This window comes from Enhydra lutris, unplaced genomic scaffold, assembly GCF_002288905.1.
Source record: "Enhydra lutris kenyoni isolate GAN:26980312 unplaced genomic scaffold, ASM228890v2 scaffoldscaffold33, whole genome shotgun sequence".
Lineage (NCBI taxonomy): Eukaryota > Metazoa > Chordata > Mammalia > Carnivora > Mustelidae > Enhydra > Enhydra lutris.
Genome location: NW_019154117.1, coordinates 16,769,946 through 16,796,359, shown reverse-complemented (window position 1 = coordinate 16,796,359; position 26,414 = coordinate 16,769,946). Strand labels below are relative to the sequence as shown.

General features: G+C 43.2%; 1 protein-coding gene across 1 annotated transcript; it reads right to left on the bottom strand.

The window, feature by feature from the left end:
• Positions 1-83: 83 nt before the first annotated feature.
• LOC111153608 (glucosaminyl (N-acetyl) transferase 1, core 2) lies at positions 84-25,948 on the bottom strand. The gene is made up of 2 exons (XM_022512733.1): positions 25,718-25,948; positions 84-1,980 (listed from the first exon to the last, which is right to left on the bottom strand). Exon 2 carries the CDS (start codon positions 1,834-1,836, stop codon positions 550-552), a length of 1,287 nt encoding a protein of 428 aa, XP_022368441.1. The 5' UTR covers positions 1,837-1,980; positions 25,718-25,948; the 3' UTR covers positions 84-549.
• Positions 25,949-26,414: the final 466 nt, after the last annotated feature.

Below are 26,414 nucleotides of genomic sequence, written 5' to 3'. Positions count from 1 at the left end.
TTTTTTCAAGTTCCCTGAGGACACATACCGACATGCTACACAGCACAACACTACAGCAGAAAGTAAATTATTTACAAGGACCATTTAAAATCAGTTTTTTATTTCAGCAAATAAAACCTGCAAGATAAATTACATCTTTACAACGGGTTGTTGCTATACATTTATTCAAATCAAGAAAACTGTCATAATTAAAGCTCTCAAAGTAATTTTGGCACAGACGAAATCGTGGTCATTTTGTTAAGTCCCTGAGTTCTTGTAACAGGCTGGTTTTTGCATTCAGCCTCGTCCCTGGCTACTTGGGCTCCTGCCCCCCGACAGTGCCCCCCAACCTACTCTGGCTCCGTATGCTAACTCTAGGTCAACATTTGATGCCGTAACCTTTCCAACCCATGGTGCTGGGCAGAAACCCCTCAGCTTCGGGGACATTCACAATCGGAGTCCCCAACTCGAAGAGCGCCCCCTACAGTTTCTGTTTACTGCTGGGCAGAAGAATCAGGGTGCATGTCACGCCTGCATCTTCTTATTTCTAAAGTTGCCCCAGATGAACCGTCAGTGTTTTAACGTCTCCAAGGCTTTATGCCTCAGGTGCTCATCCAAACACTGGATGGCAAAGAGGTCAACGTCCGTGTCGAACTTGTTGGCAAACAAGTGGTGCTTGCGGAGCATCCAGTTCAAGTCACCTGCTCCGAACACGCACACGGAACGCACGTGGATGCCACTGCAGGGTGGGTACGGGGCACCCTTGGAAACATCACCCTCGAAGTATTGCCATTTGACAAACCTCGCAATCGCGTGCATGTCAGACATGTCGTACTTCTGGCTTAAGGACAGGGAGCCCGGGACATCTGGGATCCTCTGAATGGTGGCCCAGAGATACTCATCCGGGCTGTAGGTGTCTTTTGCCCACTCCATAAACTTTTGGATTTTTTCGTTCTCTAGCACGTACTCCACGTACTTCCTACTGACCACAAAATAGGCACTGCCTGAGAACAGGGGGGTTTCAAGAGGGGGCTGCATTTTGTCGGTCCCCGTGTTCGTCAGCTTTCCGTTAACGACCGTATAATGCTTTTTCCACCTTTCTTTTTTGTTGGATGGCATCCTCTCGGTTTCTAGGTTGTTTTCGCCCATTAGCGACTTGAGCTTCCGGACAATTTCCAAGTTGGTTTTAATAGGAAAATCCATACCGCAGAGATTTATCAAGTACTTCCAGTCCGCCCTCATCCTGTAGAGGTCCTGCATGCAGTTGAGGTCGGCCTGAACCCTGCTCCACGAGGCGTACACGACACTCTCCAGCTGACTGGCCACAAAGACATTACTGAAGCAGGACGCGATGCCCAGCACCGCGGCCAAGAAGGACTCCTCTGATTTTTTGTCCACGTGAATGCAGTAGAAATTCTGGGGCGCATAGATGGCCCTCAGGAGCCTGTCAAGCATTTCAATTTTGTGATGGACCACTATAGAATATGCGATGGGAAATTCTGCCTCTTCTTTACTAAAGGGCTGCGTGATATATTTGCGCGCCTTGATGAAAGCGTGACAATCTCTGGTCATGTTTATATAGTCACTGGCTGTCCTCCGAGGGCGCTGCCTAAACTTCACCGTTAGAATTTCAAGCTGTACCTTTTCGATTTCTTCTACATCCCCCTGCAAAACTTTGGTACAATTAATATTACTACTAGGATTCTCTCCAACCAGCTCCAAATGTCCAACACTTACAAATTCAGGCTTCTGGTGAATTCTTAAAACAGAGAAGGTGACCAGGGAAAAAACGAGAAGCACGAAGAGGTATTTAGTGGGATGAGAGAAAAGTCTCCTCCGCAGCAACTTTCTCAGCATTTCAAAAAACAATCAGAGATTGTCCTTAATTAAGGGCAGTCTTCCAGGCTTCAGGCAGTCATGATTCCTCTCCTATCGTGGCCTTGAGAGCTGTCAGTTTGCATTTATCAAAACTGCAAAGGCATCTTGAGATGGAGAATATCACTAAAAGAGAAGGAGAAGGAACGTATATAAATACAGTATTGTTAACAACATCTCGGGTTTAAAAAGCATCCTCTTTGCTATGAGGTCAGACATTGGTCAATCAGCAGAGGAGGGTAGTGTTAGAGGAAACCCACAGCCTGTAATAGTAATACCACATTATTAAAAAAGAATGTGGGGGCGGGGGCCTCCTGGCTTGCTTCGTCAGTGGAGCATACGACTCTTGATTTGGGGGTTTTGAGTTCAAGCCTTGTGTTGAGTATGGAGATGGCATAAAAATAAATCTAAAAAGAAAGAAAGAAAGGAAGAAATACAACGATGTGCTAAGATAGCCTACATGATACTACTTGGGAATTTACCTTTCAGGAAAATTAAGGTACAAAATCACAGTTGAAGACCTAGGCTACCATTACAGCATTCTCCACAGTTGGTAAGATGAGTTTTTCCTCCTCTGCTGGTTCTGATGAGCACCCTTGCCTCAAAATCATTACTATATCTGGGTTCCTCCTGACACTTCCATTAATGTCCATCAGCTGGCCTCAGCAGCCCCCAATATTTGAAGATCAGCTTCATTCTGCTCTCCAGTAAGTTAGGGCTGGAGGTCCTCTTATGGAGAAGTTCAAAAAAGGCTGTATTCTGCTCTCCAGTAAGTTAGGGCTGGAGGTCCTCTTATGGAGAAGTTCAAAAAAGGCTGTGACTTCTAAGAATCTCTGAACGGAAAGCAAGTCAAGTGACTTTTCAAACTAAACCAGGAAGGCCCCACTGAAACTAGGCCAGATTCGGGTCTGTTTGGAATCTCTCTTAGTTCAGGTCCATACCAGTCACCACAGGAAGAGAAGACATACACAGTCCAAAACAGAGACAAAGCCTTGCATTTTCTGCATTGCTCTGAACAGGTTATAAGAATTAATGCTTGTGAGAAACAACAGTTGTATACAAATTATAATGTATGACATACCTACTGTCTATATTCAAATGAATATAAAAAAATATAAAATATAAAAACCCCACCCATTTTTACTATGTTTACAAATATTACAAAATATATTTTGTCTTAAAAATCAGTTTTATAGGGGCGCCTGGGTGGCTCGGTGGGTTAAAGCCTCTGCCTTCGGCTCAGGTCATGATCCTGGGGTCCTGGGATCGAGCCCCAAATCCAGCTCTCTGCTCAGCAGGGAGCCTCTTCTGCCTCTCTCTCTGCCTGCCTCTCTGCCTACTTGTGATCTCTGTCAAATAAATAAATAAAATCTTTTAAAAAATCAATTTTATAACTTGGAAATTGGTTCTATAATAAATGTTACTGTTCTTTTTAAAGATTTTTATGTAATCTCTATACCAAACCTGGGGCTCAGACTTACAACCCTGAGATCAAGAATCCTATGCTCTACTGAGTCAGCCAGCCACCCCTAAGTGCTACTGTCCTAACAAAAAAAGCCAAATACCATTGATCATCTCCCTATCAGACTCACAGAGATTTGAAACTGGTTTTTAATACCAGGATCAGCACTAGAACGTTTAGATATTTTGTTAGGAAATAAATTGTGAATATTAATAATATCAATAAAAATAAATTCTGGCTCATTTAGTTTCCAGATTCCAGGTAACATACTGTATTTGGAGAGTGCCTTTCATGCAGTCAGGTTTTTTATATATACGAGGCATTCAGCAACGGTGCTATGTCCCATGAAGCTTTTAAAAAAAATCTGTGAAATGAGAAGGGAAATGTGTGAAGGGATGTAATGCCCATGTAAGTACACATACACTCAGAAAACATGCTGGTAAACTAATCCTACGTATTCACTTTTTTCCCCTCAAAAATTATGGCTGGTTCATTTCTTGCTTTTAAAATTTCCTGTCCAATCTTACTTGTTTTTCTAATGCTGGTTGTGTACTGCTAAAAGTTTGAAAATATTTGCAATTTGGGTCAAGCTTTTCCAAAGAAAACTCTAGCAACATGTCCCGAAGTGGGTGCGAAGGAACGGTGAAATGGTCCAATACCATTGGAAAATCCGATATATTTTATCTCCACTGTGAAGATTCCTAGTGCTCACTGGCCCATTTAAACAGTCTTCGATTGAGTTAGCTGCTTATCTCATCTTCTTCCAACTACCTTGTCCACCACCCAACTCCCAACCTGTATTAGCAAGAAATGTGGGGCGATTCTGCAAAAATACTTAAGCACAGAAACCATTAAAACACCAGATCATAAACAAAATGATGCCAGTAGGCAGCTCCTGCTCCTTACTGGTTCAGACATTTGAAGAAATCTGTCCAGTCATTAGGTCATCTAATCTCCAAGCTAACTGATTAGGGACTTAAGTGGCCTCATACCACAAAGAAAACAAACTTTTGAAAACTAATCTAGAAAAGTCACTCAGGAAAAAGCAACACCACCAAACCCCAGGCAGGGCAGGGGCAGAGGTCTGACTTCCAGAGGTGGCACATTATAAAATCTCCCTTTTTCTTCCTTCTTTCCTTTCTTTCTTTGAGAGAGAGCGTGTGCAAGAGAGGGTTGGGGTGGGAGAGGCAGAGAATTTCAAGCAGGCTCCACGCTCAACATGGAGCCCAGTACAGGGCTCATCTCATGGCCCTGAGCTGAAGTCAAGAGCCAGATGCCTAACTGCCTGAGCCACCCATGCACCCCTAAAATGTCCCTTTAACAACAAAAAATTACAGAGTATGTCAATAACAAAAGTATAGACCATAGAGAGGAAAAAAGCAGTCAGTATAAACGGTCTCTGAGGAAGCCCAGGTATCGGACTAAACAAAGACTTTAAGTCAACTGTCATAAATATTTTCAAAGAACTAGAGAACTGAAAATATGAGAATGATAGACAACCAAATTGAGAATTTCAATAAAGAGACAGAAAACGAAAAGAAAAAACCCAAAAGAAATCTGGAAGTGGAAAGTACAGTAAACTGAACTGAAAAATTGTCTACAAGGGCTCTACACTAGGTTTAAACAGAAAGAAGAAAGAATCAGTGGAACTGAGGACAGGTTAAGTGACAGCATCCCATCTGAGGAACAAAAAGAAAAGAGAATTAGGAAAAACAGAGCTCCAGAAACATGTGAGATGCCATTAAACATTATCAACAAATGTATAATAGGATTTGCAGAAGGAAAGAGGGGGGCAAAACATCTGAATAATGCTGCAAACTTCTCCAAATTTTATTTAAAAAAATTAATCTACACATCCATGAGCTCCAAGTAGGCAAAATGGTACAATCACTTTGGTGGTTTGGCCATTTCTTACAAAGCTGAACGGAGGCTGACCTCTCTACATGGCAATCACACGCCCAGGTTTTGTTTAATGGTCTAAGATATGGCTTATCCTGGACAGTGTTCTATGTGTTGAGAAGAGTGTGTCCTTTGTTGATGTTGGGTGGAGTGTTCTACCGATATCCAGTAGTCTAGCTGGTTTATTGTGGAGTTCGTTTTCGGATTCCTTGCTGCCTTTCTTCCTTCTAGTCTCTAAAAGTGTTCCAACATAAAATGAGCAGTTCCAACTGGTCAGGACTAGGGTGCAACGGAGTACTCATTGGAGTGGGAGGACAGACAAAGTGTCCTCAGGGACAGTGAGTGAGGAGGCAGCAAATACAATCTGAAAAGCAGATCATTGCAAGGTAACCGATTCAGCAGATCTAAGAATCTCAGACTGACAGTAGGGAAAGAAAGAACCGGCTCTATTTTTGCGATAGGATCTTTAGAAGGTTCAGGAAAATGGTAGCAGCACAGATCCCAGAGGGGGATGAGAATGTTTGAAACGAAAACAAAACAGTACTGACCAGCAGCTATTTAAAAGCAGTTGGGTCTCTCTCTACCCTGAAACCTGGCCACGGCCCAAGTTTATATTCTCTGCAGGCTGGGGCACACCAGGCACTATGGAAAGCAGGGTTTCCAACCAGGAAACAGTGGAACCGAGTGAACCCAAAGACAATAGCTATTGAGATCTCCTTCCCTATTTCCAGCTATCAGTTCCCAGAAGTTTGACCACCAAGCCAATACAGGAGTTTATTGACTAGGGAATCCAACCAGGCCAAGACTTAAATACATTGCTTAAGATAGAAATTTCCCCAAATGTTCAAGGAAACAGACTGTGTAAAGGAAGAAGAAAACTAATAATGATATCCCCAGAGAGAGTAGAAAATATACTGCATTCAATCAATCAGTAAAATTATATGGCCCGAAAATAGGCAGAACAATACTCCTATCCCATATGCTCTTTTGCAATGTGACCTTGCCATTCTCCAATCAAGAAATAGTCAAAATTTCTTTCCCCTTGAATTTGGACAACCTTATGACTATACTGACTGGTAGAGACCGGCAGAAGTGAGGCGATGTGGCCACCAAGGCTGGGTCATGGAATAGTAAGCAGCTTCCAACAAGTTTTCTTAGAAAATCTGTTCTCCAGAGGCTTCCTTTTGGAACCAGCTTCCATACAGTACTAAGCCAGAGAGTGTAAGGTACCCAAGCCACCAGTCCCAGGTGAACCCAGCCTTCATTCATCCCAGCCCAGACATGTAAGTGAAGAAGCCACCAGATGACACTCCAGCCCGTGGTCACTCAACTCTTCTCTGAATTTCTGACCCACAGAATGTGTGAGCAAAAAATAAAATGGAAACGTTCATGTTACTACATTTGGGGAGATTTGCTTCATAGCAGAGACCCCAACAAATCAGAAACTACACAAACAGAACACATAGCAAATAAAACAGAGTTCTTAAAAATTAATGACATGATAGGAAAAACTGCAAAACTCAATGGCAGTGTTGGAAAAGAAAGCTGAGGAAAACTCTCTGGGAGTTAGTTAGGCAAACCAAATGATGGGGAAGTTGAAGTGGTGGAAAAAGGTAATTTAGAGAACCAGAGCAGGAGATCCAGTCTCTGAATGAATAACAAGACCCCCAGAAAGACAAAACAGAAAAAAAAAAAAAAAAAAAGAAAACAAATAATTAAAAAAATGGTTGAATATTATTTCTCACAAAGAAGCAACAGATTGACATTCCTTGGAATACCGACACAATGGGTAAAAACGGATCCACACCAAGACACATTCCTGAATCATGAACTATTGGAATACTGATAAAGAGAATACCACACAGATCTCCAGAGGGGTAAGATAAACCTCATAGACAGGATTCAGAAAATGAAAATCATGGCAACAGCATCAACAATGCTGGAAAGTGTACTCCCGAGGATTCATTCAATCACATGAACTACTAAGTCAATTAAGGGTAAAATAAACATTTTACATCTTAAGACAGGTAAGGTCTCAAAATATTTACCTTTAGCACTTTATGTCAGGAAGCCATTAGAGGATGAACTCCATCAAAACTAAATAAAGTATGGGGGTGCCTGATTGGCTCCATCCATAGAGCACGTGATTCTTAATCTCAGGGTTTTTAAAAGTCGAGCCCCACTTTGGGGGTAGATTTTACATTAAAAAACAAAAACCAGGGCGCCTGGGTGGCTCGGTGGGTTAATTCGCTGCCTTCGGCTCAGGTCGTGATCCCAGCATCCTGGGATCGAGTCCCGCATCGGGCTCTCTGCTTTGGTGGGGAGCCTGCTTCCCCCCCTCCCTCTGCCTGCCTCTCTGCCTACTAGTGCTCTCTGTCAAAACAAAACAAAACAAAAACAAAAACAAAGAAAACCCCCCCAAAACCAAAAAACTAAAGTATAAACTATGAAAGGAGAAAATACAGGAATCAGAAAAGGTATATCCCAAGATGACAGTAAAGGAACATCCTAGACTGTATCACAGGCCAACAGATTTCACTGTAGCAGGCTAGGGCAGATCACAAGGCCCCAGGACAGGATGGCTCTGTCGGCTCAGTGGGTGAAGTGACCGACTCTTGATTTCAGTTCAGGTCATGGTCTCAGGGTCATGAGGTCAAGCCCCTGGTAAAGCTAAGTAAGGAGTCTGCAGGAGATTCTTTCCCTCCCCCTCTGCCCCTCCCCCATGTTGCATGCATGAGCTCCGGGGCATACGTGCATTCTCATTCTAAAATAAACAAACAAAAGACCCCAGGAAACATGTCTTTAAGATGAAACTGAAGGAATGACTAATGGGATTAAGCATACTGAAAACTGATTTAAACAGCCACCAGGGTTTGGGCTGTGAATTTATAACTACATTGAAAACAAAGCAAACGGGGGAGGGTTGGGTGATAATTACTGCCTCCAAAGAAATCAGAGACAGGCAATGATTCAAAAAGTCATCACTGTGCTCTGTGGCTTAGCTCTGAAGAGCATTGGTCTTAATGCAAACTCGGTTTTCTCAATTGAGATTCACTGAAACCTTATTAGGAGGACAGAGCAATGGAAAAGATGGTTGTTGGAAGAAACGGGTTGTGTGCTTTGCCCAGCATCACATAATGGATGTTGCTGCTCCAGACAAAAGGTCTCTGCCTAATTTAACCCACCACCTCTCTCTCTCGTCTTCAACAGCTCACCACGGTAAGGACAGGACAGAAGGAGGAGTGGGGGACTGTTTTCACAAAGTACATGAGGACATCCATGTAAGGAAGTCGAAAACCCAGTGATTATTGAACCTAGATTTGTTTGGATTATGTCAGGACACAGAGGACCTTAGGATATAATAACTAAGAACTAGATGAACTAGCACAAGTCTCAGTATTTTAAATAAACCGATGCCAAAAGAGGACTTTCAATCCAATAACATACTTCCTAGTTATAGTGAATTTCACTACATAGAGAAGAAAATGAAAAAAAATTAAAGAAATGAGCAACCTGTGGCTCAGGCTATACGATCCTAAATTCTTTTTTAATAGTAGTAGTAGTAATAATAATAATAATAAGGGAAAGCAGGAAGAGGGTGGAAGAACGGAATAATACATATTTTTATTATAAAGTAATAGGACAGAACATATTTAGACTTCAAAGTAGGATTTACCATATTTACATGAATTTGCAAAGACATATGGGCATACGGACACATCCCTAGGAACAATCAGGATTTTCCTGTTCAGCCTCTAATTACTCTCCAGACTCCCAGACAAGGAGCAAGATAAAAAGGGCCCTGCACTGGATAGCTCCATTAACCTTGGGTAAGGTTAGAGCAGACAGGTGAGTGAACCGTAGAAAAGGAAAAGAGTAGATTTCAAAAAGGTAAACCCTTTTCTCCTCCACCATTTCCACCTGTCATTCTGGCTTAAGTCCAAGCAAAACTACTCTATGCAAGAATAATTCCCTCTATCTATTGCCTATTGTTTCATTTTTAATAGTGGAAAATTTTTTTTCTTAAAAAAAAAAAAAATACACGCGCGCACACCACGCAGGTATGCTTAAACCAACAGCTGGATGGCTAAGTCAGGGTCTGCAACCTATGGACCTTCTGCAGCAGGAAGCTGGCCTCTAGTCCCCCTTGAGTCTGTGACTCAAGTTCACGGACTCCCGAGGACTATTATTCCGTGACGCAGAGGCTGCTGGGACAGGAGCAGAATACCCCCTACCGTGACTGGCGCTAAAGATGTTCAAGGCTCGCAGAGGACTGGGACTCGAAGAGCATCCTGAAGCAGCTAAGGGAAGGAACAGGAAGTGGGTAAGATCTCAAGGCTACTTCCTGCCATTCCGGGTGGAGTTCTTTCCACCACCTGTGTCTCCATGGCCTCACCCCATCTGGGGGAACCTGGTCGGTCGCCTGGCTGTGTCTGTGACTCGCTGCAGCAAGGTGCCAAGATTTTCTGAGGTGTCACCTTAACACAAGCTCCTGAGACCCCAACAGCGTCTGCTCCTCCAGACTGGCTAGGAGAAGCTCTTGGGGTCCTCAAATCTTAGGACAGTGATTAAAAACACCAAGCTCCACAGTTTAAGTCACTGTCTCCCAGAGTTCATTCCAGAGTTTTCTTGGGCTCCAGCCACGGAAACATGGGCGACAGGAAAAACCTTCTAGGACTGGCACTGGACCCTGTTTCTTGTGCCCTTTGGAAAGGGGGCTTTCCATATGAAATAAGATATTATAACTAAAGCCAGATGGTGTGACTAAGGGAGGAGAGGCCTGAAAGCACGTCTCCCTCCTCCAGAACCCCATCTTCTAGGGCCAGGCACAGAACACGCCGCAGAGAATACCTCAGTCATGTTTGTTAAATAAGTGCAAGTCTCTTCCAAAGGAAGCCCATGTTCCTCTACTGAAAAATTTAATTAACATCTCTCCTCTCTACTGAGGAGTTGTTTCTAGTTCTCTACACCTGCCCTGTGGGTACTCAGGCTCAGGAAACCCACAGAAAAAATACCAGACTTGCCGACTTTCAAGCAGGGGCAAATCATAGAATCTTCCTAGTTCTTGGCACTCTTGGGGAAGTATGAGTTTTTCAAAACAATGTGCATTTAACCCTGACTAAAAGAAAGGCTACCGCTTTTCTAAAATGTTAAAGGTGGGATAAAATTAAGAGCTAGAAAGACAAAATGATTGGTTCTTAAACATAATAAAAAAATCAGTATTTTAAAGCTCATTAAGCAGAATGGATATTGGAATTCCATTTCTACCTTCTTTTTACAATTCCATTAGCTGTTTAACCTCATATGAAAGCCTATTTAATAATTACATAAAAACTCAAAATATGTAGTAGAATTAATGGAATTTTCCCAATGACATGCTCCTAATTTTAAATTAGATGAAATTAAATAAAACTAGGTTTTATTTGTGGGGTCACCTACAAAAGAGAAAGAGAGAAAGAAGGAAAGAAGTATGAATGGAAGGGAAGGAAAGGAAGAAAGTAAGAAAAGGAAGGGAGGGAGGGAAGTTGGGATGGAGGGGAGCGAAGGAAGAGTTCTCTCTGCCTGAATTAATGGCAAGACAAACTCTATAGATTTTCTTTTTCCCATTTACTCACTATACTACAGCGGGATGAATCTAACTCGTGCATTTCACTCATTCCTGGAAATAGCACTGTTGTCTGTCCCCACTGCTTTCTCCCCTGGAGGCACAACCAGGGACTGAAGTAGCCGACACCATTCCTGCCTACGGGCTTGGCAGGCAAGAGACACCCATGTCTATGCCACAGAACCAAAAGCTGTAAGTCCACCAAGAGGAAAAGAAAGGCTCCAAGAAGGCTTCCTCGATTACGGTGGACCCGTACCACAAAAAAATGGGTAGAATTTAGACAGGATGCAAGAGGAGGGAAAGGATGCTGTAGAAAAATCTTTGTCCTGCCCCGGAGGTCTCCTCATCCATCCAATAAGCCTTGCTTGGTAATCATGAAAATGTTTAAACCATCCCCGGAATGGCTGGAAATCTGGAAGAACCAAGGCAGAAACTGTTCTGGAAACTTCTTTTTTAAATCTAAGGTAGACAGTACAGAGACCACAGAGACTAGACTTAACCTGTGGTTTGTTCTCGGAATGCCACCTTTTCTTTGCCTACCCCCTTAGACACATGTGCACACGCTCTGAATGTCTGGGACTAAAGACCAATGCTCTTCATCTGGGGCTCTCTAGAATATCTTATGATAGCTCAGGAGGGCAGAAGACCCAATAACTTGCCGGGCTTAGTGCTTTTCCCAAGAAGCTATGCACATTGTGTTAATGGAAGTCAAAAAAAGAGGTGCGGACACACCAGCAGTGCCAGACACAATGCCACAGAACACTGCAGTGGACTTGCTGTGGGCCACTTCTCTTCCCCCATCAAGATGTCTGTGTCCTTTAGCCATCAGAGTGGGGCCTGTGGTTGAAGCAGGGTTTGAAGACCCTGCCTCCAAGCTCAGTACTAAAGCAAACATGGAAACGAGGAAATGTAGGAATCAAGCTGGTCCCTTCTTTTTTTTTTTTTTTTAAAGATTTTATTTATTTGACAGACATACATCACAAGTAGGCAGAGAGGGAAGCAGAGAGTGGGAGGGGGAAGCAGGCTCCTTGGTGAGCAGAGAGCCCAATGCTAGGCTCCATCTCAGGACCTAGGATCTTGACCTGAGCCAAAGGCAGAGGCTTTAACCCACTGAGCCACCCAGGTGCCCCAAGCTGGTCCCTTCTAACAGGATTCTGGAATTATGTGCCCTTCAGATCAACATTTATGTCTTCCGTAGCAAAAAATGTCCCACTGATCCCACCCATCAGTACCCATGCTTTCTTGATACCTTGAATCCTCTTCAAATGTATATTTCAGCGGCAGAAATATATATATAGGGGTATCTGGGAGGCTCAGTCGGTTAAGCACATGACTCTTGGTTCTGGCTCAGATCATGAGTTCAGGGTCCTGTGATCAAGCCCCGCATCAGGCTTTACGCTCAGCCTGGAGACCCCTGGAGTTGCCTTCTTCTGCTCGCACTCTCTCTCTCTCTCTCTAAAATAACTAAGTAAAATCTTAAAAAAAAAAAAAAAAAAGGGAAACACATGGATTTACAAGTTTTATACACTACCTTGAAAGCCAAAAGAATACCCATAATTGTACAAAAGTACCAGAATTAAGACATTATATCAGTAGCCAGGAAAAACATTCTGCTACATGCTACAACATAAGTGAACCCCAGAGACAAGCTAAGCGAAGTAAGTCAGGATGATTCCATTTATATGCAGTACATACAGTCATCAAATTCATAAGAGATGGAAAGTATACCAGAGTAGGGGCTGAGGGTTCTATGTGTGCATGGGGAGAAGTTACAGTTCATTGGGTATAGAGTTTGGGATGACAAAAAGTTCTGGAAATGGATAGTGGAGACACCAACATACTTAATGCCACTGAATTTTCCCTAACAGTTTTAACCTCAAGAGGTTTTCTTTTTTTTTTTTAACCCTTTATTATGATTTTTTTTTTTTTTAAGATTTTATTTATTTATTTGACAGAGATCACAAGTAGGCAGAGAGGCAGGCAGAAAGAGAGGAGGAAGCAGGCTCCTGGCTGAGTCGAGAGCCCGATGCGGGGCTCGATCCCAGGACACTAGGATCATGACCTGAGCCGAAGGCAGAGGCTTTAACCCACTGAGCCACCCAGGCGCCCCTAAACCCCTTTATTATGATTTTTAAAAAGACGCAGCTTGCTTACAACTAGACTAGACCTTCAGAGTAGGTAGGTACTGGTAGAATGTTACATAGAAAAGGCTTTTTAAATTAAGAGAAGACAGACCTTAAAGGACGTATGTTATAAAGGCATTGGGAGGAGTGAACCAGGTTGTTTGAACACACAAAAAGGGGTCTTTTTTGAGTTTAGTGTCATGAAAATTTGGACATGAAGAACAAAGATCATCTGTCTGCCTCCATCTCAAAAGACTGGTGTTTCTTACTGCCAACACAGCTTTCATCTCCTGTTTCCTTAATGCGTGAGCAATGGCTAAACTTTGAAATGGGAAAAAACTGTCCTCTAACGCAATAGTTCATTTGTAGAGGCGGACCTTTGTAGACTTGAATGAAATATACCTACTTCTGTGCACGCGCAAGCACACGCACACACACACACAGTTTTGTTTTCTTTTTTTAAAGATTTTATTTGACAGAGAGTGAGAGCATAAGCAGGAGGAGCAGAAGAGGCAGAGGGAGAAGCAGACTCTCGGATCATGACCTGAGCCCAAGGCAGACCCGTAACTGACTGAGCCAACCAGTTAGCCCCCGTTTTTCTTTTTCTTCTTTTTAAAGAAATTGTCAATCTCATTACCACCGCAGGCCAAAAGTGAGTATAAAAGATCTTATTGTTCACTTCAAAATTCCAAACTTGAACAGCAATAAACCTTATCCTCGCCTTAAAAAAAAAAAAAAAAAAAAAAAAGAATAGTGGGTGGTTTAGAATACTAAAGAGAGCACCAAGTTTTACGGAAACAAAATTTTAGATTTGAAAGGTACTTTCAAGTTTCTTTTGTCTATTCTTAATTTTGAAGATGAGAATACTAGGGCGCAGAGGTCATGCGCTTGGCTCGGTCACCTGTCCAGAACAATTCTTTAGCAGAGAAAGCTTAACAACAGCCCTGGTTTGTGTCCCACCTGCTCGTCACACCACCCATAGGTCCTGGGTCTTCTGAACAACCCCAGTTTTAAATATTCCAGGCTTTAAATGCTTCCTATGTCCCAGCAATTCTAATCCAAAATATCAGATTCCTTTTTATTTTTAAAGGAAGTCCTAAAATTCCGAGTCATAGCATATGTCTGGATCTTTGGCTGGCAAATCACGATTGTCAGAGTAGATCTTCTCTTTTAATTATGCAAAAAAATTATAAAGCTACCCATGAGCAAGCATGAGAAGTGCTTTTTTTTTTTTAAGATTTTTTATTTTTATTTATTTATTTGACAGACAGAGATCACAAGTAGGCAGAGAGAGAGGAGGAAGCAGGCTCCCTGCTGAGCAGAGAGCCCGATGTGGGGCTTGATCCCAGGACTCTGGGATCATGACCTGAGCTGAAGGCAGAGGCTTTAACCCACTGAGCCACCCAGGCACCCTGAGAAGTGCTCTTTCAACATATTAAAATCCAGCTTAACTTCCTGCAATGTGGTTCCTTTCTGGAATCACCCTCTGTGAGATCAAACCTCACTGGCTGGGAGTGGGGGGTTGCACAGAGAAAGCTGCGTGAAGTCAAACAGAAGAGACAATAAATCCTATGTCATGTTCTAATGTAGGATTTCAGCAAGCCACCTCATCTCTCCAAGTTTTGGTTTCCTCATCTGAAAAGTAACTCATTAATACCCTCCCGGTTGGGATGGGGGTGATTTGAAAACCTCTCAACCATCTGGCAGAGACTGGTATGTGCAGTTGCTGGATAAACAGGTGTGGTCACCATCATCTCCTATTTCAGCACTAAATTCCACATAATCCTGTCTCTGCACTGTTCCAAGCATGTCCTCGGTGAGCTCCCGGTAATCGGATCTAGTCTCAGGCTCCTTGCCCACTCCCTCTCCTCAACACTGTTCCCTGGGTCTACCAAAGCCTTATTCAACTTGAAAAAAATGAAAAGAACGAGAAAAACAAAGAGTCCAGGTTGTTCAAAACCCCTCCCTTTGCTCAAAGAAAGGTCCAGCAGACTGCGGATGCTTTTGTTAAATGTGCCTTCAAGCTCAAAGTGTTTTCCGGCTAAGGAAACTAGAATACAGTATTAAAATGCTCTCAATTACGGTGCGCTGGGAGAATTCCATGATCTCTGAGTCCCCTGCATCAGGTCAGACAGGATGAGTGTCTTCCGAGAAACCCCAAACCACCGGTCGCGTCCTGGATGGCGCTCATCCTGTCTTCAGGACTGACCTTTCCCTTCTGCACTCGGGGCTCCTCACCTGTGCACAAGGGCCGTGGGGTTTGGTTAGGGGTCCCCAACTCCCGACTCCTACAGCCGCCTGCTGCTCCTCAGCGGGCAGATGGTGCACGGGGACAGGGGAGGCTGAGACAGTGACTGTCCGGGGTGGAAGACAACAGGAAGGATCCGGGGCTAGACGAAATACTAATCAGGCTGTAAGTACACAAGTCTGAAGACTGGCTTTCTTGCGTGACAGCTTCGGAAATTGATAGGCACTTGAAATGTGACATGTTCACTACTATGGTGGTTTTCTTTTTTTATTTTATTTTATTTCCTTAAAAGCAGATGTTGAAATTGATGGTGCTTTCACAATGGGAGTTACTATGGGATTAAGGAGATTGTTCAAGTGAAGAGTTAGCAAGAACTTGCACCAGGCATTTTACATACATTGTCTCAATTCTCACAACCCGGGAAGTAGATACTTTCCCTCTCACTTCACAGTCAAGGAAACTGAGGCTTTGGGTTGCTTTGAATTGGGTCATTTGTTCCAGTTTACCTGCGGGGAAGAGGTGGGAGGGGGTTCAACCCAAGGCTGAGTCCCCAGAGGGTAGAAGAAACAGAGCAGTCTCACTTTCTGGCGCAAAACACTGGGTCTGGTTATCAACAGCTTCAAATCATACCTTGCCCTGCTTCCTAAACCTTCCACGGAGCCCCAGAACCTTCCAAATATTCCTGTGGGTGTGACTATGACAAACTCTCCTCCTGAGGGCTTCAGTCCTAAGATAGAGGGACCCATTTACCATCTAAGACCCAACCGTTCTCTTGAAGTGGATGCATAAAACTTGAGCGGCAAACCTGATGCAACGTTTTCATTGTATGTAAGATTACAATTAGGTATGTACGTTGAATTTGAAAGTACTGCCAAAGCCAGGAATGAATGAATTCTCTAGGTAATGAAACAAACAAACAAACAAAAAAAGATTTTTGAGAAGAAACAAGCATCCACAGAGAAGCGACACACAGGCACGTATAAAATAAACCCATTAAAAAAACAAGGCTCCATACATACTATCAATGTGCACTAGAAAAATTTGAGAAGCACAGACCTACCCAAAACTATTCCGTGATCCTCTTTTTGTTTGGTGGTGGGGTATTTATTCAAGCACTTTTGAAATGTTTGAATTTTTAATTTACTTTAAAATATTTCTTTTAAAACTGCAAAAAGAAAATGGCCCCAATCCTCCAACACAAGCTCCAGTTAAGTATGCTGGCAAAGCATTATAGTTCGAGATAATTTCCAAACAAACAAAAAGCCACTTAGAGTTTCAGTCCACTTACACATCATTTTCAAGTTCCCTTCTAACGCCCGTCCAGGGACACTCCTGACTTACACTTGTGCACAGATGTAACAGCAGCTGGGACTCAATTTTCTGTTCTGTTTTTCTTCTATTAATGGACAGTGAAGAGTCTTTATTGTTTTTTTTTGCCACAGTTAGTATGTGTCTCGTGGTTGGATATTAAAGGTATTTCCAAATGATATTGTTATAAAGAAGAACTATGAACCCTTTTAAAGATACGCATAATTTGTTTTCTCTTGGCTTAGTAAAGGATTTCCAGGAGTAGGATTCTTGAATCAAAACTTACAAATTTCTGTTGCTCTTGATTGCCTTCCAAATGGGACTACACTCATACGGCCAGTAGTAATATCTGAGCACCATTTTCTCTATGTTTACTATATAATTACCTTAATTATGTATCATATATTCATCCACTGTATAATTACCTTTGTTATTATCACAACTGTTACATGGTACCTCACGGAGGTTTCATTTTGTATTTCTTTGACTACCAGTTGCTCAGTATTTTCTCTTGAGTATATGTACATGTGAGAAGGAGAGCTTAGTAGCACTGACTTTAGTTCTGGAACCAAACCGCTCAGATCAAAAACTGGACATCATCACCCACCAACTCAGACTTCTTATGCCCTTAACTTCAACCTTCGGCTTCTTTGCTGGTAAAAATAATAGTAAATAATAACAACAATAATTTTAGGCAATTTGATAGGATTAGGGCCATTGTACCTTAGAGTTTTTATAGAATAAGGGAGCCAACATGTCATATGCTTACACTGTATGTGACACATGGGCCCTCCATAAACATTAGCCATTTATTCACTATTATTATTAAATATTTTCTCCTGTTTGGACATTGTTCAAATCTTTAGTTCATGCCTACAGGGAACTTTTTTCAGACCTCCACAATCAGAAACTGTATCTGAAGTTTCCTGACAAACACCTGAATGCACTCAATTTAATTCCACACATAGTAGCCATAATACAAAACAGAATCCTAGGTTCTGGGTTATGGTGGGGTGGGGCGGGGGAGTAGTCATATATAATGCATCTTCCTGATCTCAAGAAATCAACACATGCTTATTTGCTGAGCCTTCTGGGGGAAATTCTAGGCTTGATCAATATAGGTAAAAACTCTTTGGGGAACAATGCATCCATTGCAGTGCTGAAAGGAACAGGAGAGCATCTGGCGAGACTGGCCAGAAACTGCTCTGAGGGTCCCCCTGAGGGCAGGGGAGGTTAACAGGGACTCCTTCCTGGGTCGGCCATACTCCAGGGGTAGCGACAACACCTCATGCTTCAGGAATTCTCCTCGTTAGCCAGGTGTTTTGTTAATTAGCAGCCGTGTTGGAAACGAATCTCAAGTGGATTGAATGACTCTGATTAGCATAACATGGGGAAAGAGTAAACAAAGATGAGGTGGGGTGCTCCGACTTTGTGTCTGGAACAGAGCCATCCTAGAGGCCTGTCAGGCACAAACATCTGAAAGACAAAAGCCCCTGGCAAGTCGCATAGTCTAGAATGGTGCCTTAGGCGCATTCCTGGGTCCAGCTGCTGATTACAGAAAATTCGTGATTACTTGATTCCAACCCATGATCATGCTGCCACCCCAAGTGTACCTTTTGTGGGAGAGGCAGCCAGACCCCCTCGACAGGGCATATGTGGCCCTAGACTTGCTTTTTAATTCTCACCCATACCTGCAGAGGAGAATGTGGCCCTCCCCAGTCTGCTTCCCCAAAAGATCCAAAAGGGCCTGGAGCAGATCTCTGTCAACAGCAGAGTAGAGGCTAGGGAAGGAAAGAATGAGAACCACAAGGCCTGTGTGGAAATAACATTTACCTGTCCTGGGGCAGGAAGTTTTTTTCCCTCCTTTCTTTTTAAAGCATTCAAAGTGGATTATTTAAAGGAAGTTTAAGGTACACATTTCAAGAGAAACAAGACACGCATACATTCTGTATTTGTTCAATTTCACAATAGAAAATAGAATGCTATTTTCCACAAATCAACTGTAGGAGCACATCATGGGGAAGATGTAGTTTTACAGTTTATAAGGAAATCCAGTTCTCCATTTGCTGTAGGGGGAGGAGAACACCTTGCCTCAGTTTTACATTTTTTAGGGCAAATACCAAGAGAAAAAGCTTTGGAGTAAGTCCCATCTAGATATAAATTTTATGTACCACTGTATTTTATGTACCACATAAAAAAAAATTTTATGTACCACTGTATAATGCACATTATTAAAAAGATGGGGAAAAGAGGAAATAATGCTTATAAGTATAATCACTTATGGTACAAATACAAATAGATATTAATATTTGTAATGAAAGCAATAGAGTAAATATGCTTTATTTTTTAAAGAAAGATCTTATTCATTTGAGAGACAGAGAGAGAAAACAAGCAGGGGGGAGGTGCAGGGGGAGAGAGAGAAGCTGTTTCCCCACTGAGCAGGGAGCCCAATGCCTGAGCCACGCATGCAGGAGCCCCTAAATACGCTTTATTTTTGAAAACTCTTGGTTAATTACCTTGTTATAGAGTCCTGTCAAGTACTGGTTCCAAGTTTCCTGTAGCCTAACATTTTGTTTTTGTTTTAATGGCTATCTGTCTGGGTGACACGTATCCACTGGAGAAACAGTAGAACACTCACTCTGGGCTTTGCTGCCTAAATCTTGATACTTCGACAAAGTCTTTTTTGGTGAGATTCAGCTGGTAGTTCTCAAACCCTCGTCCCTGCAAACTAGTCAGGGGGTGCCACATTTTTATGGATCTAACAAATGGACTAAAAACCCACTGATACTCATCACTTCAAAGATTTTGTCAGACAATTCTTTTTCCAAGTTCTTCTAGGTTTTCAGTTTTGGAAAAGTTTTTTTTTTTAAAGATTTTTATTTATTTATTTATTTGACAGACAGATCACAAGTAGCAGAGAGGCAGGCAGAGAGAGAGGAGGAAGCAGGCTCCCCGCTGAGCAGGGATCCCGATGCGGGACTCGATCCCAGGACCCCGAGACCATGACCTGAGTCGAAGGCAGAGGCCTTAACCCACTGAGCCACCCAGGCACCATGGAAAAGAGTTTTGACCAGCCACAGATTTACCATATTTCTTGGCAACATGTTTACATTACAGTGAAAACATTCCCAAACAGCTCTTTCCAAAACGTGCCTCTGTAGCATAAATTCTCCTGAGAAGCAATCACCCCTCTCACTGTGAAAATGTCACAATGACCTTGGATTGTTCCTCCTGTACCCACTTTCCCCACTTGGTGGGTTCAACCACCCAGAAGCTCCCCAAATAGTGTTGATCAAAGTTTTTGCAACCCAGTCTCTAGGCCCCTCCCCCTTCCCAGAGGCCAGTGGGTGGGGCTAAAAGCTCCAACCCTCTAATTACTGGTTCTTTCTGGTGCCCACCCCATCCTGAGGCTACCTAGGGCCCCCCTACACCTCAGCCACCTTATTAGCATAAGCAGGTGTGGAAAAGAGCTCTTTAGATGAGTAACAAAAGACATTCTTATCATCTCAATCCCTCAGGAAATTCCAAGGGCATCAGAACCCAGAGACAAAGACCAAACCTATATTTACCAGTCTATCAGGGCTGAGCCTAAGGGTAATCATCATTCATAATCTACCAGTGTTTGGAACTAGCACGCTTGATGAACACTGGTTACAAAGCAGCTGACTTGTCAGCCCACCAAACTCAGCAGACAGTCGTGCCTCCTTCAGAGAGCTCAACTTTGAGGCAAACAATCCATCCTCTCCCGCCCTCTTTCCATCAAAGACCAACCCCCCCACCTGTGTAATGGAATCCAGCCTCTTTCCCCTTCTTTGAAACCAGGCTCAGTCATGGATTTCTCACTCCCACAGGCTTAGCTTCTCCCCTCCACCAGAAACTCACCAGCAGCATTAGAATTTGTCTAGGCATCTCCAGTCTCAAATGGAAAAGGAGAGAAAGAGAGAGAAATGAAAGGAAACCACAGACCCCACATTTCCTCCGTATTCTGCACGTCTATTGGCTCCTCCTCTTCCAAACACAGAGGTCTTTTTCTCCAGGCCAGCCCCTTTCTCTTATCCTACACCAGTCCTCTGCTGATCTTCTGTGTATGCAATGTTTACCCACATACAACAGCTGCCAACAGGGACGTCCTTCCACCTCATCTCTTTCAAGAGTTCCAGATGCCAATTCCTTGGTCTCCACTCCAGTGTCTCACAAGCAAAATCTATCCCAAGGAATCACCTTCCCTCCCTCACCCCGGGGTTTTCTAACACTGAATGGTTTCACGACCCCATCCCACTCAAGTTATTTATGCCAGAAACTTTCAAAACATGCTCCATATCACACTGTCCAAAAACCACATCCAAAATAATCACCACTTTCATATTGACTTTAACTACAAAACTCAACCTCTCTCCCTTCCCTCCTCCCCCACAAGCCCTCTGTGTCTGGCTTCTATTAAGTACCATAAGGGCCCCGGTGAGAGCAAATACCTTTGCACTCTGCCCCTGCACCCCAGCCTGCCCCTCTTCAGGGTATGTGTGCAAAGTGACAGGCTGAGGGCCCGAGGCCTTTGGTCCAGTCTAGCTGGAACAAAGTAGTCCATCTTTTCCAGTCTGCACAAAGGCACCAAAGACACCAGCCCGGCCTAACCCTGCAAACCATTCTCCACACAGCAGTGGAGATGATCTTTGCAAGAACCCAAACTTAATCACTCATCTCATCTCCTAATAACATCCTTCAAAAGGTTCCCTTTACCTTTCCATCGAAACTCAAAGTCCTGAAAATGACCCAAGGGGCCTCACCTGAGCCATATTTCTGCCTTGTCTTAACCCTTCTAACATGGAACTCAGGCCCCTAATTCACCTGACTACTTCCTATTCATTTTTCAGGACTTCTTTTAAGTATTACTTCCTATGGAGACCTACCCTGAGTAATCTCTTCCCCTAGTTAAGGTCCTCAGGTTAGATGCTCTCTGGACATTGTGGGCTATTTTGAAGTCCCACCAGCAACTGGGACAGCCTGTGGGACTATGCGCTGGTTTATCTCCATCCCGTCCCCTAGCCATGAGGCTGGAAGGCTCAGAAAGGGGAGGGGGGGACCCTCCATCCTTCCCAGCCGTGGGGTCAGCGTTGACAATGCCTGTCGTGTACGGGTGCTCAGTAAGTTGTTCAATGAGTGCCTGAAGAAACAGGTTGCTCAGGGACCCACTCACCTCCTATACATAGTTTGGCTAACTCTTTAGCAAAAGAAAAATTATTTATGGGAGGAATTTTTTTTTTAGTCATGGGTGTAAAGTTTTTTAAATTAACTTTTGAAGTTTTTTGTTTTGTTTTGATGTTTTTGGTATTCTCCACACCCAACATGGGGCTCCCCTCGTGATCCTGGGGTCAAGAAGTCAACATGCTCTTTCAGCTGAGCTAGCCAGGTGCCCCTTCTTAGTAAATTTAGCGTACCGATGACCGAATACATGCAGACTCGATTGGAAATATCAGTACAGTCTGTGAGTCGGAAATTCTCAGTGCTTTGGAGCAGCAGTAACCTCTCCGGGGATTTGCATTAGTGATCGAAATCCTCTTCTGAGATATGAACAAGGAACCAGGGTCAACTTCACGGGTATGCAAACTGTACTGCCACACAGGGCCCTGTGATTCACCTAATACTCAAGCTGTCTGCTATCTTCTTGATATTCTTTTTTTCTTTTTTTTGAGTTTTATTTAAGTAATCTCTATACACAGTGTGGAACTCGAACTCACGACCCTGAGATCAAGAGTCACATGCTCCTCCAACTGGGCCAGCCAGGCACCCGGCATTCGTGGTATCCTTAAGAATTTCTAAACATGAGCCCCACAAATTATGTAGCCAATCCTGAGTCTTAGAAATAAGTTTGAGGGGCGCCTGGGTGGCTCAGTGGGTTAAAGCCTCTGCCTTCGGCTCGGGTCGTGATCTCAGGGTCCTGGGATCGAGCCCCGCATCGGGCTCTCTGCTCAGTGGCGAGCCTGCTTCCTCTTCTCTCCCTCTCTGCCTGTCTCTCTGCCTGCTTGTGGTCTCTGTCTGTCAAATACATAAATAAAATCTTTAAAAAAAATTAAAAAAAAAAAAAAAGAAATAAGTTTGATTTCTGGAAGGGAACCAATGGATTGCCATTCCGTATCTAAAGATGTACCCTTTTAAACTAGGGCTGTGTTTCCAACCTCCTGAACTTAAGGTCTAAAAAAAGAGGGTTGGTTATATATTCAGTATATTTTCTTCTTTTGATATGAATCTATGGCGTATTATGTAGGGCTCTCTTCTATTAAATCAGAATTTCTCAGACTACAGAAATATATGGTTGTCTTAGCTATTGCTGTTAGCTAAAAGCTTTTTATGATTTCTTTTTTTTAAAGATTTTATTTATTTGTTTATTTGACAGACAGAGATCACAAGCAGGCAGAGAGAGAGAGAGAGAGAGAGAGGAGGAAGCAGGCTCCCCGCTGAGCAGAAAGCCCGATGTAGGGCTTGATCCCAGGACCCTGGGACCACAACCTGAGCTGAAGGCAGAGGCCTCAACCCACTGAGCCACCCAGGTGCCCCCTTTTTATGGTTTCTAAAACTAAATTCTACTCTGAACATGATCTACAGTGAGTCTCATTGTTAAAATTTTTGCTTAGAATTTTTGCTTATGGTTCTCTTAGGAATTGTGTCAATTTTCAGTAAGCATGGTTCATTAATATTTTATCACCTTAAAAAAATTAAAAGACACCAAGTAAACTAAAAGGAGAAAATTGGGGGCACCTAAGAATCCGACTCTTCATTTCTGCTCAGGTCATGATCTCAGAGTCAGGAGATCAGCCCTCCATCGGGCTCCTCAGTGAGAAGTCTGCTAGCCATTTTCTCCCTCTTCCTCTGCCCGTCTCCCAGCCTGCTCCCTCCTTCTCTCAAATAAAAATAAATAAATCTTTTTTTAAAAAAGGTAAAATAAACAGAGAAAAATGAAAACCACTCTAGAATTCCTTTTCAGCTTCTACTATTTTAAACTTTGGAAATTTAACAACCACATGGAACACCCAAAATTTCCTTGGAGATACACCCTGGTAGGACACATGGGGCTGTTCACAGAGAACACTAGTTTATTCATCTTTATTATAAAAATATTTTAAAATGTAGATGTTTGTTTAGACATTACAGATAGCTTCTCTAGTCACTAGAAGTTTAACATTCGATTGTATCTACAGTTTAGTTCATAAACATCAAGAGCATTTTAAATGTTGGCTCATTCTTTTCCCCAACCAGGTGACTCCATTCTCCAGGGGACTTGTGGCAACATCTGGAGACATCTGGGTTGTTCTAACTGCAGGGAGGGGATGACTGGCATTTACAGGGTAGGACCAGGATGCTGTGGCACATCCCACAATATGCAGGACAATTTCCACAACAAAAGCTTAACTGGCTTAAATGTCAACATACAGTGGCCTCTGCCACAGAGGGCGACAAAGAAACACGACAACCTTAAACATTGCATCCTGTGTCAAAGCCAATGTTGAGAGTCCCCATGAGAAAGTCATTTGGGAACTCCTCTTTTAAGTCAGGGAGTTAGGCATTTGGCATCCTGAACTAGAACCATGAATAAATTTTCATTAGAATGACCATGAGAGACTGTGGACTCTGAGAAACAAACTGAGGGTTTTGGAAGGGAGGGAGGTGGAGGGATGGGTGAGCCTGGCGGTGGGTATTAAGGAGGGAACGCATTGTATGGAGCACTGGGTGTGGTACATAAACAATGAATCTTGGAACACTGAAAAAATAAAAAAAGTTTTAAAAAAAGAACCAAAAAAGAAAAAAAAAGAATGACCATTAGCAGCAGTGACACAATCCCTTGTGGCTGGCCCATAAAAAAGACCACTCTACACCATGGCAGTACTGCATCCTTCATGAAAAACAGGAATTGAGAATTCGAAGAAATCATTTCAACAGCATTAATCTCGGTTTCCCACCACCTCATTTCATGACAAATGCACAATATCTACATCATAAGTCAGAATTTTTCATTCCCCTCAAGAATGGAATAACCAGCTATAGAAGTTTCCGAGACAGATCTGAAAACAAATGACGCAAGAACCAAATCTGATTGGTTCCTGTGTTTTAAAAAAGAAAAAAAGAGACAATATTTAAATCAGGTTTTACTTTGTTAAAAAAAAAAAAAAAAGAAAAGAAAGAAAGAAAAGAAAAGAAAAAGATTTTTCAGCCAGTAGGGGGAGGGAAGAAAGATCTAGACACCCTGGGTCAGAATCCCTGCAGGGTTATGGGGAGCAAATGGCCATCCCCACAGATTGTTTCAGGAGGTCCTCCCTAGGTCACCTGTGCCCAGCCAAGCCCCCCTTAAATCTCCCACCCATTACCTAATCAGTCTCTGTAACATAGTTGATTTTGTAAATGGTTGATAATTCTCAAGGACATTTTTCTTTATGTTAAGCAACTAAGTTTAAAAAAAAAAAAAAAAAACTAACATGGTTGGAAGTGGTCTTATAATCAGTCAGGGATGAATTATAATTAATGAAGGATGAAATCCACTAGAGATTTGGGGCCCAGGCTAAAAAAGTCCTTCCCGGGGCCAGTGAAGGAAGGGCAGATGAGCTGGTGGCAACCTTCAAATCCTCCCCAAGAAGTAGAAACCAGTATCAGCCTCTTCCACCCAACAACAAAACTTTGTAAAGACAAATTTACAGTATATTACAGTTTTTAAAAATTGAGGAGTCAGCCACTTCTAAGAACTCAGTTTCCCCAAACCACATCTTGAATGGCTGCGAAAAATCCATTAGACAATAGCAGATACCCACCAAGCTCAGGGTTTCTCTTTTTGCCAAAAAAGAGAAATCTGTTAACTATCCTCTCGCAGGGGAGCCTCTCTGGAACTGCCTGGGCTCCTAGCAGGTAATTTACACTGATCTTTAAAAACCATTCATCCCTCCTCCTCCACTCTATAAAACAAATCTGCCTTTCAGAACAGCTCTGAAAGGGGGACAGAGTGCCCAGAGCAGGGGACAAGTCCCCGACCGGATGCCTCACCTACCACTCTACAAATTCAGGTCACAGAAACCTGTAGCCTGTTCTTATCTCAAGGAACCAGTGCTTTCTGTGAACCTCGTATATCCTTCCCAGTTGGCCGCTTGTCTTACTAGTTGTTAAATAAAGACTCTCTTCCCTCCAGAAAGGAAATCAAGCAAAGGGTGCCACGGTGGCCCGGTGACTACAAACCTTACCTCCACCTGGGCAGCCCATAAGGTGTAGCCGGATCTGCAAGCGACCTCATCCACGGTGAGAAATTAGTGTGTGGCCGGTGGGGGTGCCGGGGGCTCGCTCGGCAAGGAGGGAATGCGCTGCAAGGAGAAAAAGGGCCGTGAGACAGGGCTGCTTTCATTTCAAAAAGCTAATAACCCAAAATTGGAAGAATGTAAGTCAGAAACGGAATACTAACAGAAAAAAAAAAAAAAGTAACCTAGGAGGGAAACGATCACCTGTTTTCCAAACAGACCCAGCAGCGCAAGTTTCCTACACCCGCGGGGTAAGGACAGAGAGGGAGCAGGAGGAAAGAGAGAAGCGGAGGGCTAGGGTGGGGACTTCGGAGTCCCTTTCCAGTCGCTTGCCCCAAGGCGAGTCATTTCTCATCCTGGTGTCGGCTTCTTCATCGGTAAAATGAGGGTAATAATGCCTCTTTGCAGGGCTACAGGAAGGATTAGACGGAGTTGGCACCCAAGAGACAGCGGTGAGTAAACTGTTCGCTCTCCTGCCCACCCACGCCCGCAGCCAACTCCGACTTCTCAGTTCCTACTCGCTACCCCCACCAGGGGGAAAGAAGCCAGAAAGAAAGTGGCTTCCAGGTGACATTGGGCACCGGAGTCCTGGCCCCGGGCTCCAAGGATCGGACCAGAAGTAAGGCCCAGGGAAAGCGTCCAGGGC